The 20,138-nt window shown below is 45.2% G+C and overlaps 1 protein-coding gene across 1 annotated transcript in view; it reads right to left on the bottom strand.

Moving 5' to 3' along the window:
* noc3l (NOC3-like DNA replication regulator) overlaps window positions 1-20,138 on the bottom strand; it is a 61,847-nt gene that overhangs the window by 2,413 nt on the left and 39,296 nt on the right. Inside the window, exons 12-19 of the mRNA XM_055646597.1 lie at window positions 14,482-14,582; window positions 14,260-14,332; window positions 12,390-12,453; window positions 12,170-12,241; window positions 8,659-8,840; window positions 4,913-5,041; window positions 4,167-4,264; window positions 3,150-3,234 (exon numbers count right to left, since the gene is read on the bottom strand). Of these exons, the coding sequence (XP_055502572.1) occupies window positions 3,150-3,234; window positions 4,167-4,264; window positions 4,913-5,041; window positions 8,659-8,840; window positions 12,170-12,241; window positions 12,390-12,453; window positions 14,260-14,332; window positions 14,482-14,582 (804 nt within the window). The remainder of the gene's footprint in view (window positions 1-3,149; window positions 3,235-4,166; window positions 4,265-4,912; window positions 5,042-8,658; window positions 8,841-12,169; window positions 12,242-12,389; window positions 12,454-14,259; window positions 14,333-14,481; window positions 14,583-20,138) is intronic.

Here is a 20,138-nt window from a genome sequence, read left to right as displayed (position 1 = left end):
GATCCCATTTTCCTGCCTTCTCCCCAAAACCCTTAACTACCCTCTGACTAAAGAAATTCCTCCTGAACTTCTTTCTAAAAGGGCGCCCATTCATTCTGAGGCTATGACCTCGGGTCCTAGACTCTCCCACCAGTGGAAACATCCTTTCCACATCCCCTCTATCTATGCCTTTCACTATTCTGTAAGTTCCAATGAGGTCCCCCCTCATTCATCTAAACTCCAGCGAGTAGAGGCCTAGTGCTGTCAAACGCTCATCACATGCTAACCCACTCATTCCTGGGATCATTCTTGTAAACCTCCTCTGGACCCTCTCCAGAGCCAGCACATTCTTCCTCAGATATGGGGGGCAAATTTTCTCACAGTACTCCAAATGCAGTCTGACCAGCTCCTTATAGAGCCTCAGCATTACATTTCTATTTTTGTATTCCTTTCCTCTCGATATGAATGCCTTCCTTACCACCGATTTGCCTTGCAAATTAACTTTTTGGGAGTCCTACACCAGCACTCCCAAGTCCCTTTGCACCTCCAATTTCTGGATTCTCTCCATTTAGAAAACAATCAATGCCCTTATTCTTATTACCAAAATGCATGAAACCGCACTTTGCTGCACTGAATTTCATCTGCCACTTCTCTGCCCTCTCTCTGAACCTGTCCAAATCCTTCTGCAGAGTCCTTGCACTGTCTGCCCCTCCACCAATCTTAACATCATCTGCAAACTTGTCCATAAAGCCTTCAATCGCCTTATCATTAATATACAACGTGAAGAGAAGCAGTCCAGCACCGACCCTTCCTGAACTCCACTAGTCACTGAAAAAGCGGCTTTTATTGCAACTCTTTGCCTTCTGCCATCCAGCCAACCTGCTATCCATGCTAGTATCTTCAATACCACGGGCTCTCATCCTCCTTAGCAGCCTGACGTGCGGCACCTTATCGAACCCCTTCTGAAAATCTATGTAAACAACATCTACAGTCTCCCCCCTGTCTGTCCTGCTATTAACTTCCTCAAAGAACTTCAGCAGATTCCTCAGGCACCATCTTCCCTGCATAAAACCATGCTGGCCGGTCTATTTTATCATGAACTTCCAAGTACTGCTTAACCTCATCCTTTAGAATTGACTCTAAAATCTTACCAACTGTTGTATCCTTCGACAGTATCTCTCTCACTATCTGCAATTCTCAGTTTTTGTGTTATTTGCTAATCAGAACACTTACATTTTTGACCTTATATGTCACATATATATATTACAAATATTATCCTTGTAGAACAACACTGGTCACAGAGCTCCAGATAGGTAGGCGGCGCGTCTCTGGCAGCAGCGGCCTCTGCAGCCTGTCCGCGAAATTTTTTTGCTGTGTTTTTATGTAGTTTTTGTTATTTTTATGTTGGGGTGTGTGTGTGCCTGGGGTGGGGTGGGGGGGGGGGGGGGGGGGCCAAACTTTTTGAATCTATCCCTGCACTGGAGACCCGACCTTTTCTCGTCGGGTCTCAGGTGTCGTTGAGCCGCAACGAGGAGCGGCCTCCAACAGGAAGAAGCCTCAGGTGCCAACTCCCGTTCTCGCGGAAATCGGGTAGCGGGTGTAAGGAGCGCATGCTGACTGTTGCTGCTGCCGCCTGCTGCTGCTGCCTACCGGAGATTCGGAGGCTTCCTCGAAAGAACTTCAGCGGATTCCTCACGGCACCGCGCGGCTTCCCTGACCGCTTTTCGGGGCTCTGCAACGGGACTTCTCCCGCCCGAGTTGCGGGGTTGAAGAGCTCCAAGTACGGGGCCTACATCCTGCATCCTTTAGGCTGGAATGGCCGCGGACTCTCTTAGCACAACGGGGGCTCCATCACCAAGACCCAGTGCTCTCGCACCATCTGGCTTTAATGGCCGCGGGACAGGGGGCTATGACTTTGACTCTGACATGGGGGGGGGGGGGCTAATCAGTGGAGAGATAAGTTTTTTTGGCCTTCCATCACAGCTATGTGATGGATGTTTATGTTAAATGTAATTATGTTGTGTCTGGGGTCTATTTGTGTGTAGTATGGCTGCAGAAACGGCATTTCGTTTGGACCTCCAGGGGTCCAAATGACAATTAAATTGACTCTTGACTCTTGACAGATGGAATAACACCCATCCACTAGTCCCCGCCGTCTCCTATAACCAAGCCTATTATGAATGAACCCTGCCAACTTTCTTACGTTGCTTAATCTTCTAGCTCAGCCTACCAAGAGGGACCTAGTCAAATGCTTTACACCTGAACGCATCGAACAAATTATGACCCATCTAAACCATTGTCAGCAGGGAGGTCTCGATCAATATTGGGGAGATTACAATTCTCACAACACTGTTGTTTTCACATCCTTCCTGTACCTCTATTTCCTGCTGGCTGTGATGATCCAGCCATGATGCCCTCTTATCTCACCAGATTAGTAGTACAATTCCCCCACCTCTTGTACCCCCTCCCCCCCATCGTTGTCACCACATGTTCGCTGGTGGTCACGCCAAGAGTCGTCTCCTCAGTCGCGCAAGAAGTCGTAGCGTATTTCTGGTCGCCGCTAAATTTTCAACATGTTGAAAATTTTTTGGCGACAGTGGGTTTGACGCCAATGAGCGTAGCTTGACTTCTCCTGAAGTAGATGCTGTTGTAGGTTGGCGCCAGGATGATGTAGATCCTGACTACGGGTGCTTGTACATTCTCCCTGAGATCTGCATGGGTTTTCTCCGAGATCTTCGGTTTCCCCCCAAACTCCAAAGACGTACAGGTTTGAAGGTTAATTGGCTTGGTATAAATGTAAAATTGTCCCTAGTGTGTGCAGGGTAGTGTTAATGTGCTGGTCAGTGCAGACTCAGCGCGCAAGCTCTCTAAATTATCAGTCTCACCATGTTTATTAACCATGCCTGGTTTTCCTATTAGACTTACTTGACCTAAACTCTACCTTTCCCTTCCTTAATCCCTTTACATGCTGACCGACTGCTCCGGTTCCCACCCGTCGCTCCCGAGTTGCAATGTCAAATGTTTTATCACTTTAAAATGTTTGTTAATATATGCTGAAGTTGGCTAAATAAAACAACATTTAACTAGTTTATACACACAATATAGAAAGTTAATAAAACAGCAAGGCAAACAGTAAAAGGTAAGATAAATAACATTGATGTTTCTGTTACCTTCTTGTTTGATGTAGAAGATGTAATTGGAGGGTTGAAGGTCATTCCTTTCATGCTGAACTCTTCAAATAGCTCTGTAGCATGTCTAAATGAAACAAGCAAATACATTTGGTCTCTGCTAACATTTTTAAATTAGTTTGCCATAGACTCACAGTAAAAAAAATGAGTTTTTAATGTTGTCTGCTCACAGGATATTTACCAGGATGTTGCCAGGACTAGAGGGTGTGAGCTATAGGGAGAGGTTGACTAGGCTGGGATTCTATTCCTTGGAGCGCAGGAGGATGATCGGTGATCTTATAGAGGTGTATACAATCATGAGAGGAATAGATCGGGGAGGTGCACAGTCTCTTGCCCAGAGTAGGGGAATTGAGGACCAGAGGACAGAGGTTCAAGGTGAAGGTGAAAAGATTTAATAGGAATCTGAGGGGTAACTTTTTCACACAAAGGGTGGTGGATATGGGAGGGTATGGAACAAGCTGCCAATGGAGGAAGTTGAGGCTGGGACTATCCCAAAGTTTGAGAAGCAGTTAGATAGGTACATGGATAGGACAGGTTTGGAGGGATATGGACCAAATGCAAGCAGTTGGAACTAGTGCAGCTGGGACATGTTGGTTGGTGTGGACAAGTGAGGCTGAAGGGCTTGTTCCCACACTGTATGACTCGATGAAATCTAAATTGTTTTGTTATGAATTAAATTTATTTTGAAATGAATGTTGGCAGAAGTAGAACACCATTTCTAAAACATGAATTAACAAATCTTTCCTTTTGGTATTACTGGTTGGAAAAGGCAAATTTTGTGCTCCTAAAGTAGTTAGAGTTGATCTTGGTTCACCGATCATGACACAGCCCTTCTCTGCGTTACATGCAGTAAGCTTTTATGTGCAGTGATATCTGTGAGTAGACACATGTTTAGGAGACACTGCATGAAATGTTTTACCATCGCCAAGGATTCACAAAGGATAAAAATTGGTAACCTTGACATGAGGTTAAAGTTATGCAAACCGCAACATTCCTTACTTTCTGCTTAGTTCTGGTCTCAAGGCTCCGGACCCTTCTGATGGTGCACCCACACTAAGATGCGCTGCAAACCTTTGCACCACAGGATGGAAATGTCTCTGCAATTACAATTAAAAATGCTGGAGAAAAACGTGACAATACTATTAAACTAAGTAACTAACTAAATGTGACAATACTATTAAGCTAACTAATGAACCAAACATGAAAATACTATTAAACTAAGTAACTAACTACATCAAATCCTCATTCATGTTGCAAGGAAAGTTCTATCTTTTGATCTCTTAAAGACGATGGAGATTTATTTACAGACAGTCCAATAGCTAAGGATGTACAAATCAACGTCCCACGAAAGGGGGTGGAAACAAATATTGATGTGGCTTGGACGTACAGCTAAACTATTACATCTCTTGGACTGAAAAGGCTAAAAACTATTTCAAGCAAATAGTGATGTCAAACAGATGTAATGTTATACATTTTAAGGAGCTTATTATTCACGTCATAATTTGGTAAAACGGCCGAGGAACGTCTGAATTTTCATGTATAAGACTAAAAATGTAAGAATTGGATTGGGCTTGGCTAGGATGAGACTCTTGTTGTGTTTTCAGCTCTCAGAGACCACCTGGAATGTCAGTATGGTTCTCCCCACAAATAAAACAGTGGGCCACTGCTAAGGAAATACTCGGCTTAAGTACATTGAACTACAGCTTTTACCCGAGTGTCTGGTAAACAGTGCTAAACAAGTGTACCTGAAGATAATGCAACTCCCATAAAGCAGTGTTCTGCGCATTGCAGTACTCTGGCTCGTCGAGCTCTGGAAGGTAAAGTCCGCTACCTTGAGATTCATTATCGAGCAAAATATCCATCTTTGGAAATGACTAGGAGATGAAACGTTATTTTCAGTAACATTTTCATAAAACATCTCACATTTTGCAACATAATCCCACCTGGAAATAACTGTGTTAAATAGTTATTAAAATGCAATTTCATCTCTGAATAACTTAACCCTTCTATTTCAGTGTTAATTGGATTAGTGTGCAGGAAGGAACTGCAGATGCTGGTTTAAACCAAAGATAGACACAAAATGCTGGAGTAACTCAGCGGGACAGGCAGCATCTCTGGAGAGAAGGAATGTGTGACGTTTCAGGTCAAGACCCTTCTTCATACTGGTTAGGGATAAGCGAAACAAGAGATATAGACGGTGATGTGGAGAGATAACGAACAATGAATGAAATATATGAGAAGCTAGTGCGACTTGGGTGGGGGAGGGAGAGAGAGAGAGAATGCGGGGCTACCTGAAGTGAGAGAAATCAATATTCATACCACTGGGCTGTGAGCTGCCCAAGCGAAATATGAGATGCTGTTCCTCCAATTTGGATTTAGCCTCACTCTGACAATAGAGGAGACCGAGGACAGAAAGGTCTGTGTAGGAATGGGAAGGAGAATTAAAGTGTCCAGCGACCGGGAGATCAGTGTTTAAGAGGGAACTGCAGATGCTGGAGAATCGAAGGTTACACAGGGTGCTGTCTCCTCCCACCCTCCAGCCTTCTGGCTACTCCTCCTTTTCCCTTTCTTGTCCCCACCCACCCCCACCCCCGATCAGTCTGAAGAAGGGTTTCGGCCCGAAACGTTGCCTATTTCCTTCGCTCCATAGATGCTGCTGCACCCGCTGAGTTTCTCCAGCTTTTCTGTGCAACCGGGAGATCAGGTTGGTTCACGCACACTCACCTTATCTTACACAGGCAAAAGCAAGGGCACTAATACAAACCATCTACAAAGTCAACAGTATAACTCATGTAACTTATGCAAGGTGGCACTGTGAACGGTTAGGTATATCAATCAAGTATAAGCACTGGGAAGATACAAATAATGTACAGGCAGTTCTACTATAATGTGATAGGGACACCCTTAAGAAACATGGCATTATAGAAAATTCCAGTAAAAAAAACTGTATCAATCAGAAAAAGGAGTTAGTTCTAGAGTGTTTTAGGCTCCAATAATTATTTTCCAGGAGGATTTTCAAACATAAAGGTGTCTTCAATAGCTATAACTGTACTCTTGTTACTGCAAGCTATAAATATTAACAGTTGTATGTCACGTTGTTTAAAAGACTACCATTGCTCAAGTGTAACAGAAGTGATTGCTTGTCAATGTCTATGGCCATCAGCTGTGAAACTGACATAGGGCATTCTGAAGAGACAATGGTGTCTGATCATTGGGAAGAAGTTACATGGAAAGGTGACATTTTGGATCGAGACCTTCAGACTTCCTGGAGAGGAGGTTTGAGAGAAGATATGTATGCATTTGGATAGAAAGAAGTTGATTAGGGATAGCCAGCATGGTTTAGTATGTGGGAGATTATCTCTTACGAATTTGAGTTTTTTGAGAATTAACCAAAATGGCTGATGAGGGTAATGCAGAAGAAACATGGACCAGCAAGAGATTTGATTCCACATGGTCGGCTGCTCTGGAAAGTTAAATCGCATGGGATCCATGGAGAAATAGCCAACTGCATGCAGAACTGGCTTCATGGTGGTGGAAGGTTGTTGGTATCAGACGAAAGGCTTGTGACTAGTGGATATGCTGGGCCCATTGCAATTTGTAGTTTATATCAACAAGGTGGATGAGAATGTGCAAGATGTTATTAGTAAGTTTGCAGATGACAATAAAGTGGATGGTATCATACATATTAATGATGGGTATCAAAAATGACAGCAGGATTTTGATAACCAAGTAGGCTGAGGAATGTGGAGTTTAATGTAGATAGGTGCCAGGTGTTGTATTTTGGGAAGTCAATTCCGGGCAGGACCACACAGTGAATGTTAGGGCTCTGGGGAGTATTGTAGAGCAGATGGATCTAGGAGTGCAGGTACATTGTTACCTGAAGGTGGCGTCACAGTTAGATAGAGTGGTAAAGAAGGCTTTTGCTACATTGGCCTTCATCAGTCCGGGTATTGAGTATTGAAGTTGGGACATTATGTTGCGATTGTACAAGACGGTGGAGAGGCCACATTTGTTCAGTTTCCCTGTTATAGGAAGGATGTTATTAAGCTGAAAATATTGCTGGGAAGATTTGTGAGATTGTTGCCAGGACTTGATGCTGTGAGCTATAGGGAGTGGTTGGACAGGCCCCGGAGTGCAGGAAGCAGAGGGGTGATCATATATAGAGATGTATAAAATCATGAAGTGAATCGACAGCGTGAATGCACAATCTATTACACAGGATGGGGGAATCAAGAACGAGAGGACAAAGGTGAGATGGAAAAGATTTATTAGGTTCTTGAGGGAGCATTTTCTTCATTCAAAGGGTGGTGGGTATAAAGAACAAGCTGCTGAAGAAGGTATTTGAGGCAGGTACTATAAAAGCAATTAAAGGACATTTGGACAGGGGCATGGTTTAGAGGAATATGGGCGAAATGTGGGCAAAAGCTGTAGTTGGGGCATCTTGGTTGGCATAGGTGAGTTGTGCCGAAGGGCAGTTTCCATGCTGTATGACTTCACAATGCCAATCATCCCCTAATCAAACGCAATTTTTGAATGAAAACATGCATTAGAGCAGAATTACTTTAACTTATTATTGGAGCTAAATTAATAACTTCTGAACAAGAAAAGTAAATTGACCAGTGAAAACACAGAGTAAAGGAAAAAATAAATGCTGAGCCAGCAGTAGAACATTAAGGTGATGGGCGGTTGACCAAATCCATGCTTGAAAGTTTGAGAAAGATCTTTAAAAAGGAAGGTGGAGGGATTTAGGTTTAACATTTCATTTTTGGGGTAAATACCTGAAGGTATAGCCACCTTGGTTGTATGAGAGGAGCTCACAGAGACAGGGAAACATTCAGTGGGAAAACAAGTGGAGATTCAGGGCTGGAAGTTTAGACAGAGGGAAATAAATATTCCACAACATGATTTAAACACATAGATGAGAATTAAAAAATGTAAAACTTTGGGAGCATATGAATAGGAAATCAGCGATGAATATTGCCTAATGTGGGACAGGGTATGGAAAGTGGAGTTTTGGATCTGCTGATGCTTATATGAAGGACAAGTTGTCTAGGAGAGCATTCATCCTGTTATCTGGTTTGTTAGAAGCTTGGAAACGTGATCAGAAGGTGGGCTGAAGTGTTAAATAGATGGAAACAGGAGGAAAAACTCAGCTCTGACAAAAAATATGTGTCAGATTTAGTTTAGTTTAGATAGAGCAGGCCCTTCGGCCCACCTAGTCCGCACCGACCAGCAATCCCTGCACATTAACACTATCCTACACACCAGGAACAATTTACACTTATACCACCAATTAACCTACAACCTGTACGTCTTTGGAGTGTGGGAGGAAAGAGAAAACCCACGTGGACATGCGGAGAACATACAAATTCCATACAAACAGCACCCGTAATCGGGATCGAACCCGTGTCTCTGGCGCTAAAAGCACCGTAAGGCAGCAACTCTACTGCTGTGCCACCATGTAGAGCTTTTCTATAAAGATTGCACTTACATTCATTAATACTCTGTTAGTTGCCAAGATACCAATGGCAGAATTCGGTAGAACATTAAGTGCAAGAGTAGTCAGACGTTTAATATAAGCAAATGCACGCTGCAGAGAAACCTGCTTTCTGCGTTTTGTCAACATCACATCAAGACACTGCAGCATTATCAACACTTCTTCATTTGTGTTTCCTGAAAAAACAAACCAAATTACAGCAATAATGAGGAAAATGTCAAATTTTATTTTGGCAGGATTTATTTTTAAATATATTAGGTGTGAAAAGTGGATCTCCATCATCACATTAAATTAAGATTTGCGGACTGTTTTACATTAAATTTCCCTCAGAGAAAATGTATTTGTTTATTTCTATGTAGCTATCAATAGCAGCTTTCAAGTCAAGTCAAGTCAATTTCATTTCTATATCACATTTAAAAACTCTCGTTGACCAAAGTGCTTTACATTGGTGCAGATACTAACGTGCTACAAACAGTGGTACATAGATCAACAATACATACATAGATACATACATACAGCGCTCCCTCAGAGGACCTCAAGAATGGCTTGAGAGTAGAAATGAGTTTTAAGTTGATGGAGGGGGCAGTTCTGATGAGAAGAGGGATGCTGTTCCAGTCTAGGAGCTGCAAAAGCAAAAGCGCGGTCGCCCCGAGCTTATGCCTAGACCGCAGGATGGTCAGTCACCCCAAGTGGAGAGAGGCCAGGATCGGGGTGATGTGGTCCCTTTTTCGGGTGCCCGTCAGGAGTCTCGCTGCGGCGTTTTGGACCAGTTGCAGGCGGGACAGGGATGATTGGCCGATGCCAGTGTAAAGGCAGTTGCAGTAATCTAGGCGGGAGGAGATAAATGAGTGGATGATCTTTTCAAGGTCGTCAAACTGGAGGAATTGTTTTATTTTAGCTATCGTGCGAACCTGGAAGAAGCTAGCTTTTACCACGGCATTGACTTGTTTGTCAAATTTCAATGGAGTCAAATATCACACCAAGGTTTTTGACGTGAGGTTTGAGTGATGGGGTAAGGCTTCCAAGGCTGCCTGCTATCATTTTGATTGAGTCCGAGGGGCCGAGTAGGATGACCTCAGACTTACTCTCATTTAGTTGGAGGAAGTTCTGGGCCATCCAACACTTCATATCCTCGAGGCAGTGCATAAGGCTGAGTAGATTAGATCGGTTGTTGGGCGTCAGGGGGAGATAGAGTTGTGTATCGTCTGCATAGCAGTGGAAGGAAATGCTGTGCCTTTGGATGACTTGGCCTAAGGGGATCATATACAGGGAGAAGAGAATGGGGCCTAGGATGGAGCCTTGTGGAACCCCGCAGCAAAGGCTAGCTGTGGAGGAGAAAGAGTTGCCTATGTTTGTAGAGAAACTCCTATCTTTGAGGTAGGAGAGGAACCAGCTCAGTGCAGTGCCATCAATACCAACCCCATACTGGAGACGGTCAATTAGGATGGTGTAGTCGCTGTATCCAATGCTGCGCTGAGGTCGAGAAGGAGCAGGATTGCAGTCGTACATTTATTCGGTTAATGCATATTAGAGATGAGATATACATGTATTTCTTCTCCGTGGATTGTCACCTTGTCGTGGTGGAGAAGCTTGTGTGGACCTGAGATCCTGAAAGCGATGCCGTCTGGAGCTATGCTCCTGGCAGGTCCACCCATGGCAGTAAGGTCGAGGGGGAGGTCCCTGACAAAGGGCAATCCAATAAAGACCTCAACGGTGGAACAGGCGGAGGACGATGGCTGACTTTAGTGGAGCGTCACAACGGCTGGTAAGGCGGATGAAGGCTGCAGTAGAAAAGAGTCTCCGGTCGTCCTGGACTCCATGCCACTGGATCCTGACCCAGATCTGTCAAGGACCGTGGGGGGGCTGTCTGTGCACCAGTCTCCCCACGTTAAACAAAGTCACGCACAGGTGTCCTCCATGTAGGGAATAGCACCCTGGGAGACACCCATGGTCAGCCATGACCGAAGAGGGCCTAAGAATACATGTATTTAAATGGACAAGGGCTTGTTAAATACAGTCAGCATGGGGGATTGTGTGTCACACTGATTGAGTTTTTTGAAGATGTGACCAAAAATGTAGATGCGAAAAAGAATGGGTGATGTTTATCACCCTTGAAACATCACCCATCTTTTTGCTCCAGAGATGCTACCTGACCGGCTGAGTTACTCCAACACTTTGGGTCAATCTTTAATATAAACCAGCATCTGCACTATCTTATTTCTACTACTTGTAGGTGTGGATTTCAGCAAGGCATTTAACCAAGGCATGTGAGGATGCTCTGGAAGGTTAGATCGTATGGGATCCAAGGAGTGCTGCCCGACTGGATAGAGCATTGGCTTCATGAAGCAGAGGGTGATGGTGGAAGGTTGGTATTTGGGACTGGAGGCCTGCGACTAGTGGTGTGCCTCAGGGTTCGGTGTTGGGCCCATTGCTGTTTGTCACCTATGTCAATGATTCGAATGAGAACGTACAAGGCATGGTAAGTTTGCAGATTACACTTTAGTGGGTAGTACTTTAGACGGCGAAAATGCTTGGCAAAAATTGCAGCAGAATCTTGGTTTGGTTGGGCAGGTGGGCTGAGGAATGGTTGATGGAATTTAATACAGAAAAGTGTGAGGTGCTGCGTTTTGGGAAATCTAGCCAGTACAGGACCTACACAGTGAATGGCAGAGCTCTGTGGAGTGTTGTAGAGCAGAGGGATCTAGGAGTGCACCTATGTAATTCATTGACAATGTCGTCACAGTTAGATAGTAGATTGACCTTCATCAGTCAAAGTATTGAGTATAGATGTTTAAGAAGGAACTGCAGATGCTGGAAAATCGAAGGCAGACAAAAATGCTGGAGAAACTCAGCGGGTGAGGCAGCATCTATGGAGTGAAGGAAATAGGCAACGTTTTGGGCCGAAACCCTTCTTTAGACATATATTAAGTATAGATGTTGGGAGATCATTTTACAGTTTTGCAAGACATTGGTGAGGCAACATTTAGGGTATTGTGTTCAGTTTTGGCCACCCTTTTATAGGAAAGATGTTGCTAAGCTCGAAAGGATTCAGAGAAAATTTACAAGGATGTAGCCAGGACACAAGGGTCTGAGCTATAGGGAGAGGTTGAGCAGGGTAGGACTTTATTCCTTGGAGAGCAGGAGGATGAGGTATGATCTTATAGAGGTGTAGAAGATCATGAGAGGAATAGACTCATGCAACAAGGGACATAGGTTTAAGGTGAGGACGAAAAATTGAATAGGAACCCAAGAGGCAGTTTTACACAAAGGGTGGTAGGTATATGGAACGAGCTGCCAGAGGAGTTTGCTGAGGCAGGAAATATCATAACATTTTAATACATTTGTATATGTACATTTGACAGGATAAGTTTAGAATAATATAAGCAAAACGCAGGCAGGTGGGACTAGTGTAGATGATGCATGTTGGTCACTGTGGCAATTGAGTCGAAAGGCCTGTTTCCATGCTGTATGACACTATTAAGAAGCAGAAAAACATTTAACTTACCGGCATGCAGGGCAAACAACATTTTGTAGAGGTGAGTGTAGAACTTCATAGGATCAATATTCAGCACATCGCCTGAGTGCAAAATAATAAGTTTAACTTAGTAGACTTGGAAGTGCTGTTAAAATCTGAATAGCTTCTAGAAAACTTGTGAAGTACAGGAACAAGAAACTCCTTCACAGCTTCATAATAAAAATGAAAATCAGATTTAAAAGGGGCCTACCTTGACCAGAAAGAATGTGAAAGGCTGCTTGAATACAGTGAAGGCACTCTCTGTAGTTAAGACTCTGTTGCAAAAAAACTCAAGTTCAGACTAAATATATATATACAGGTGCACAACCTTTTATCCGAAGATCCAAATAACGAAAACCTCCGAATAGCGACATTTTTTCAGTCCTTGAAGAAAGGTCCTTGAAAACGTTCACCGAGGGCGGCCCGCAGAGGTGACAGCGGAACCTCCGGTCGGTCCTCCAAGAAAGGGGAACTAAATCCCCATTCATAAAAGAGAAGGTGAGGGTATATTGCGCGGGAGGGGTTAATAATTGACAATCTGCTGCTGCCTGCCCGCTGAGTTAAAAAGTTCCCACGGTAGACTCACGATACACAGTGTATCGTGAGTCTTGCATGAGAACTTTTTAACTCAGCGGGCAGGCAGCAGCAAATTGTCGCTCCCTTAAGTTTCACCCCACCTACACCCCTCTGCTTCCCGGCCATGTGTGTGACCCCTTCCCTCCCCTCTCCAGCTCCCCGCCCATTGCACCGGCGTGGGGGTTTTGCACTGTCTTCACGTCGGAGTTGCCAGCAGGTCAGTGCCAGTCACCGGAGACGTCAGGACCAACGGGACACCGGCCCCCAGGCCCACTGCAAGCACGGAGATCCCAGAGACCCACAGCCAGCAGCAGCCCAGCCCCGTTCCAATTCCAGAGGAACACGCTCCCCGTAGGGACCGAAGCTGATGGTGTGCAAGGTGCGTCTTGGTCTTGAGGTTGCGGATGAGGGGGCGCAGCTCGGGCTGTGACGTCTCCGGCCACCCCCTGTACAGGAGCTGAGACTGGGAACTGTGGAGTTGTTTGCAGTTGCAGAGGGAGGGGGCAAGGGCGGTACAGTTCCCAGTCTCAGCTCCATTCCAGGGGGGTGACCGGAGACGTCAGGACCAACGGGACAACGACTGCAAGCACGGAGATCCCAGAGACTCACAGCCAGCAGCAACTCTAGCCCAGCCCCGCTCCAACTCCAGAGGAACCCGGGTTGCGGATGAGGGGGCGCAGCTCGGGCTGTGGGCGAAGTGCCACTTGTCGCTGTAGCGGCGCATCGGGGAGCGGGTTCCTGTTGGTCCTGACGTCTCCGGCCATCCCCCTGGACAGGAGCTGAGAGACGTCAGGACCACCAGAAGCCGCTCCCCGATGGGCCGCTACAGCGACAAGTGGCAGTTCGCCCACAGCCCGAGCTGCGCCCCCTCATCGGGACACCGACCCCCAGGCCCACTGCAAGCACGGAGATCCCAGAGACTCACAGCCAGCAACAACTCTAGCCCAGCCCCGCTCCAACTCCAGAGGAACCCGAGTTGCGGATGAGGTGGCGCAGCTCGGGCTGTGGGCGAACTGCCACTTGTCGCCGTAGCGGCGCATCGGGCAGCGGATTCCTCTGGGGTTGGAGGGACAGGGAGACACAGCGGCTTTTGAGAATGGTGGGCAATCACTTCCAAAGTTCTGCCCACACAGTCAGTACACCTCTCCTACACTTGTCTCCCGCACTAAGATTATCTCGCAGAGAATGATCCCAGCCTAACCCTCCCTATTCTCTCCTATTCTGCAAGAAAAAACTACATTGAAGACTCAAACTCGCGATTGAGTAACTGCCGGGATCGAGGCGCAAACTCGCGACCTTGCGGATATGAGCCGAGCACTCTACCACTGAGCCAGCCGTTAAAATCTACGCTAAAAATCTTCCATTCCGAAAGCCGAAAAATTCTGAATTACGAAAAGTGTCTGGTCCCAAGGCTTTCGGATAAAAGGTTGTGCACCTGTATTGCAATTGAAACATTACCAATGTGGAGTAAAAATCTCTCTTTCAAATTCAAATCTTGCACTCACCCCAGAGTCTATGAGAGAATACAGTACCACCAGAAGATCATCAAAGAACTCCACATTAATAAGGTGAGCAAATCTAAAATAATAAAGGCAAATTATATTCAGGTTGTAAACACAAGTAATTTTAAGTAATTACCCAAATGACAAAAGTTAAAATACTGAAGTTGGAATTGGACATTTAAACAAGGAAGTGCAAATGACAAACAATTAAAGATGCTCGCTTACTTGGCAAGGCCTTCCAGGACAACAGGAAGAACAGCAGATTTTTGTGCTTTCTTCAGGATTCTGAAGTATGTCAGAAAAACAATGTTTAGGATTTCAGTGTGCTGTCAATAATAAAGAAAATTTACTCCATTAGTGTAATCTTATCATAAACTATGAATTAGGAGCAGATGTAGGTCACTCAGTTCCTTGAGCCTGCTCCATCATTTAATAAAATCATAGTTGATCTAACGGTAACCACAACGTCATAATCTGTCGACCTCGGTTAACTATTCAGAGTCACGGAGCATGGAACCAGGTCCTTCGGCCCAACTTGTCCAACTTCGGCCAACAAGTCCCGGCTGCACTGGTCCCACCGGCCTGCATTTGGCCATATCCCTCTAATCCCTCAAGTCTTGACTTGAGTTGACCCATCCTATCTACGTACCTGTCTAAATGTTTATTGAACGTCACATTAGTCCCAGCCTCAACTACCTCCTAGGGCAGCTTGTTCCATACACCCACCACCCTTTGTGTGAAAAAGTTACCTCTCAGATTCCTATTAAATCTTTTCACCTTCACCTTAAACCTATGTCCTCTGATCCGCAATTCCCCTACACTGGGCAAGAGACTGTGCATCTACCCGATCTATTCCTCTCATGATTTTGTACACCTCTATAAGATCACCCTTCATCCTCCTGCGCTCCAAGGAATAGAGACCCAGCCTACTCAACTTCTCCCTATAGCTCACACCCTCTAGTCCTGGCCACATCCTCGTAAATCTTCCCTGTACCCTTCCAGCTTGACAACATCTTTCCTATAACATGGTGCTCAGAACTGAACACAATACTCTACATGCGGCCTCACCAACATCTTATATAACAAGAGTCAAGTCAAGAGTCAATTTAATTGTCATTTGGACCCCTGGAGGTCCAAACGAAATGCCGTTTCTGCAGCCATACATTACACACAAATAGACCCCAGACACAACATAATTACATTTAACATAAACATCCATCACATAGCTGTGATGGAAGGCCAAATAAACTTATCTCTCCACTGCACTCTCCCCCCCCCCGATGTCAGAGTCAAAGTCATAGCCCCCGGTTGGCGATGGCGATTGTCCCGCGGCCATTAAAGCCACGCCGGGTGGTGCGAGGTCGCACACCGGGTCTTGATGTTGGAGCCCCCGGTGTGCGCTCGCAGAGTCCGCGGCCATTCCAGCCGCGCGGGGCAGTGGTGTCAGGCCCCGCTCCAGGAGCTCTTCGACCCCGCAACTCGGGCGGGAGAAGTCGCCGCCGCAGAAGCCCCGAAAAGCGGTCTCCCCCCAGGGAGCCGTGGGCTCCCGGCGCCGTCGTCCACAGACCTGTAGAGAGCCTCCGACTCTCCGGCAGCAGCAGCAGCAGCAGCAGCAACAGCAGCAGCAGCAGCAGCAGCGGCGCTCCTCCACCGCTCCGGACTCGGTCAGCTCCGCGACGGCAACGGTGGTCGACACCTGAGTCCCCGTCTCTTCCTGTTGGAGGCCGCTCCTCGTTGCGGCCTGACGACGACTGAGACCCGATAGAAAAGGTCGGGTCTCCAGTCAGGGGAGAGATTGAAAACCCCACCCCCCCACCCCCCACCCCATGCGGCACACCAACCCCAACATAAAATAACAAACACTACATAAAAACACAGACAAAAATAATAAAAACGCGGACAGGCTGCAGAGGCCGCTGCTGGCCAGATCACCCAACTTCTATACTCAACACTCTGAATGATGACGGCCATGTGCCAAAAGCCTTTTTGATCACCTTATATACCTGCGACTCCACCTTCAAGGAACCATGCACCTGCACACCTAGAGCCCTCTGCTCTACAACACTACCCAGATCCCTACCATTCACCGTGTAGGTCCTGCCCATGTTAAGACTTCCCAAAATGCAATACCTCACTTTTCTCTGTATTCAATTCCATGACTATTCCAGCTCATGATTAATCTCTCTGTTTTACAAACATGGAAAGACCCTGCTTCCACCCTCCGTCAAGCAAAGGAGCTGCACATGCATCAGCCTCAAATCATCTAGGCTCATTCGTGTGTTAAATGGGTAACCCTTTATAATTTTAAATATTGCCTCTAGTTCTAGGTTGTCCCACATTCTCTACATCTCCAGCCTATCAAAACCCTTCAGGATCTTATTTGTGTTTCAATTATGCCACATCTCACTCATCAAAAATCGTAAAGATAGAACCATACAATCTTTCCTTGCAAGATAACCCATCCATTCCAAGTATCAATCCAACAAAGGAAATACACAAAAAGCTGGAGTAACTCAGTGGATCAGTCCGCATCTCTGGAGAAAAAGAATAGGTGACGTTTTGGGTCGAGACCCTTCTTCAGACGTCACCTATTCCTTTTCTCCAGAGATGCTGTCTGACCCACTGAGTTACTCCAGCTTTTTGTGGCTATCTTTGGTGTAAACCAGCTTCTGCAGTTCCTTCCTACACATTAATCCAACAAACCTCCTCTGAACTCCCTTACATCCTTCCTGAAACAATGCTGTACAATGTATCCAGTCAAGATTCCAGCAACACTGCACACATAGAAACATAGAAACATAGAATTAGGTGCAGGAGTAGGCCATTCGGCCCTTCGAGCCTGCACCGCCATTCAATATGATCATGGCTGATCATCCAACTCAGTATCCCGTACCTGCCTTCTCTCCATACCCCCTGATCCCCTTAGCCACAAGGGCCACATCTAACTCCCTCTTAAATATAGCCAATGAACTGGCCTCAACTACCCTCTGTGGCAGAGAGTTCCAGAGATTCACCACTCTCTGTGTGAAAAAAAAGTTCTTCTCATCTCGGTTTTAAAGGATTTCCCCCCTTATCCTTAAGCTGTGACCCCTTGTCCTGGACTTCCCCAACATCGGGAACAATCTTCCTGCATCTAGCCTGTCCAACCCCTTAAGAATTTTGTACGTTTCTATAAGATCCCCTCTCAATCTCCTAAATTCTAGAGAGTATAAACCAAGTCTATCCAGTCTTTCTTCATAAGACAGTCCTGACATCCCAGGAATCAGTCTGGTGAACCGTCTCTGCACTCTCTCTATGGCAATAATGTCCTCCCTCAGATTTGGAGACCAAAACTGTACGCAATACTCCAGGTGTGGTCTCACCAAGACCCTGTACAACTGCAGTAGAACCTCCCTGCTCCTATACTCAAATCCTTTTGCAATGAAAGCTAACATACCATTCGCTTTCTTTACTGCCTGCTGCACCTGCATGCCTACCTTCAATGACTGGTGTACCATGACACCCAGGTCTCGCTGCATCTCCCCCTTTCCCAATCGGCCACCATTTAGATAATAGTCTGCTTTCCCGTTTTTGCCACAAAAATGGATAACCTCACATTTATCCACATTATACTGCATCTGCCAAACATTTGCCCACTCACCCAGCCTATCCAAGTCACCTTGCAGTCTCCTAGCATCCTCCTCACACCTAACACTGCCCCCCAGCTTAGTGTCATCCGCAAACTTGGCGATATTGCCTTCAATTCCCTCATCCAGATCATTAATATATATTGTAAATAGTTGGGGTCCCAGTACTGAGCCTTGGGGTACCCCACTAGTCACTGCCTGCCATTGTGAAAAGGACCCGTTTACTCCTACTCTTTGCTTCCTGTTTGCCAGCCAGTTCTCTATCCACATCAATACTGAACCCCCAATGCCTTGTGCTTTAAGTTTGTATACTTATCTCTTATGTGGGACCTTGTCGAAAGCCTTCTGGAAGTCCAGATACACCACATCCACTGGTTCTCCCCTATCCACGCTACTAGTTACATCCTCGAAAAATTCTATAAGATTCGTCAGACATGATTTACCTTTCGTAAATCCATGCTGACTTTGTCCAATGATTTCACCACTTTCCAAATGTGCTGCTATCCCATCTTTAATAACTGACTCTAGCAGTTTCCCCACTACCGATGTTAGACTAACTGGTCTGTAATTCCCCATTTTCTCTCTCCCTCCCTTCTTAAAAAGTGGGGTTACGTTTGCTACCCGCCAATCTTCAGGAACTACTCCAGAATCTAAAGAGTTTTGAAAGATTATTACTAATGCATCCATTATTTCTGGAGCTACTTCCTTAAGTACTCTGGGATGCAGCCTATCTGGCCCTGGGGATTTATCGGCCTTTAATCCATTCAATTTACCCAACACCACTTCCCGGCTAACCTGGATTTCACTCAATTCCTCCAACTCCTTTGACCCGCGGTCCCCTGCTATTTCCGGCAAATTATTTATGTCTTCCTTAGTGAAGATGGAACCAAAGTAGTTATTCAATTGGTCCGCCATATCCTTGTTCCCCATGATCAACTCACCTGTTTCTGACTGCAAGGGACCTACATTTGTTTTAACTAATCTCTTTCTTTTCACATAAATGAAATAAATCCTCACAACTTTTATATTTCACAAAAGCTTTCCTGATTGTCACTGTATCTATATAGTTGCCTTGTGCCAATCATCCATGTGGACACCCAGAAAACTCTGCATGTCAACGCTCTACAATCTTTCATTACGTAAATAATGTGATTTTCCAAATATTCATGCTAAAATGAACAATTACTTTTTTCCAGATCGTTAGTACAGGTGGGCAAACACGTCAGTGTGGACGTGATACTTCAAAGGGCCAGTTCCTATGCTGTATGATCCTGTATGATCCTACGATCCATTCATCTCATCTTTGCCTACAAAACCTATCCGTTTTTTTATAGCCTCTTATAATGTGTTCTGCACACCTCCTCGTCTTTACTTTGGACATTAAAAAGTGACATGTAGGCATTCAACAGTTTATGTCACAAAATAACAAAAAATATAACCACATTAACTGCTCCGATAAACAAAGCTAACAATAAAAACTGCATTTAATAGATGACTAATCGTTGAGATATGCTACTAATTTATGGTAACATACACACACACACAAATGTTTTACATCTGGCAAAGGGATAACCAGACAACAAAGAAAGCAATCTTATAAATTAATGCCGTTATGTTTTGATTAAAAATTTGGAATAAAGGTGCTTTCTCTCCGTGCAACAGGCAAAATGCCGTGCCAACTGCACACACTGAAGTGGTTATGTCAACGATGATATGCTACATAAACTATGACATATTTGCAGATTGCCATCAGGCCAGCCAATATAGATTGGTGATCACTGAGCAAATAAAAGTAAAGTTCTAAAGATGTTTGACATTTAGCATATATTCCCTCTGCCAAAAAAATCATTTTCAGAGTGCACTTTTAATGTCTTATATATTTTTTTCTTTTTGCATGCTCTCTTAGCAGTTCCAACAAAAATACTTCAACTTTAGTGCAGTCATTTATTTAAGGACATAAAATGGTTTCAGCATCCTTCTTCCCAACCCCGAGTCTGGATGGCTGACTTGTGGCCAAAGGAACACCAATTGTGACAACTTTCCTCCAGTATCTTTTCAATCTATGATACATAAGACATAGACATAGAAAATAGGTGCAGTAGGAGGCCAGTCGGCCCTTCGAGCCAGCACCGCCATTTATTGTGATCATGGCTGATCGTCCCCAATCAATAACCCGTGCCTGCCTTCTCCTTATATCCCTTGATTCCACTAGCCCCTAGATCTCTATCTAACTCTCTCTTAAATCCATCCAGTGAT

Source organism: Leucoraja erinacea, chromosome 15 (assembly GCF_028641065.1).
Source record: "Leucoraja erinacea ecotype New England chromosome 15, Leri_hhj_1, whole genome shotgun sequence".
Taxonomy (NCBI): domain Eukaryota; kingdom Metazoa; phylum Chordata; class Chondrichthyes; order Rajiformes; family Rajidae; genus Leucoraja; species Leucoraja erinaceus.
The sequence above is the reverse complement of the archived record's forward strand: the minus strand, read 5'-3'. Positions and strand labels throughout refer to the sequence as shown.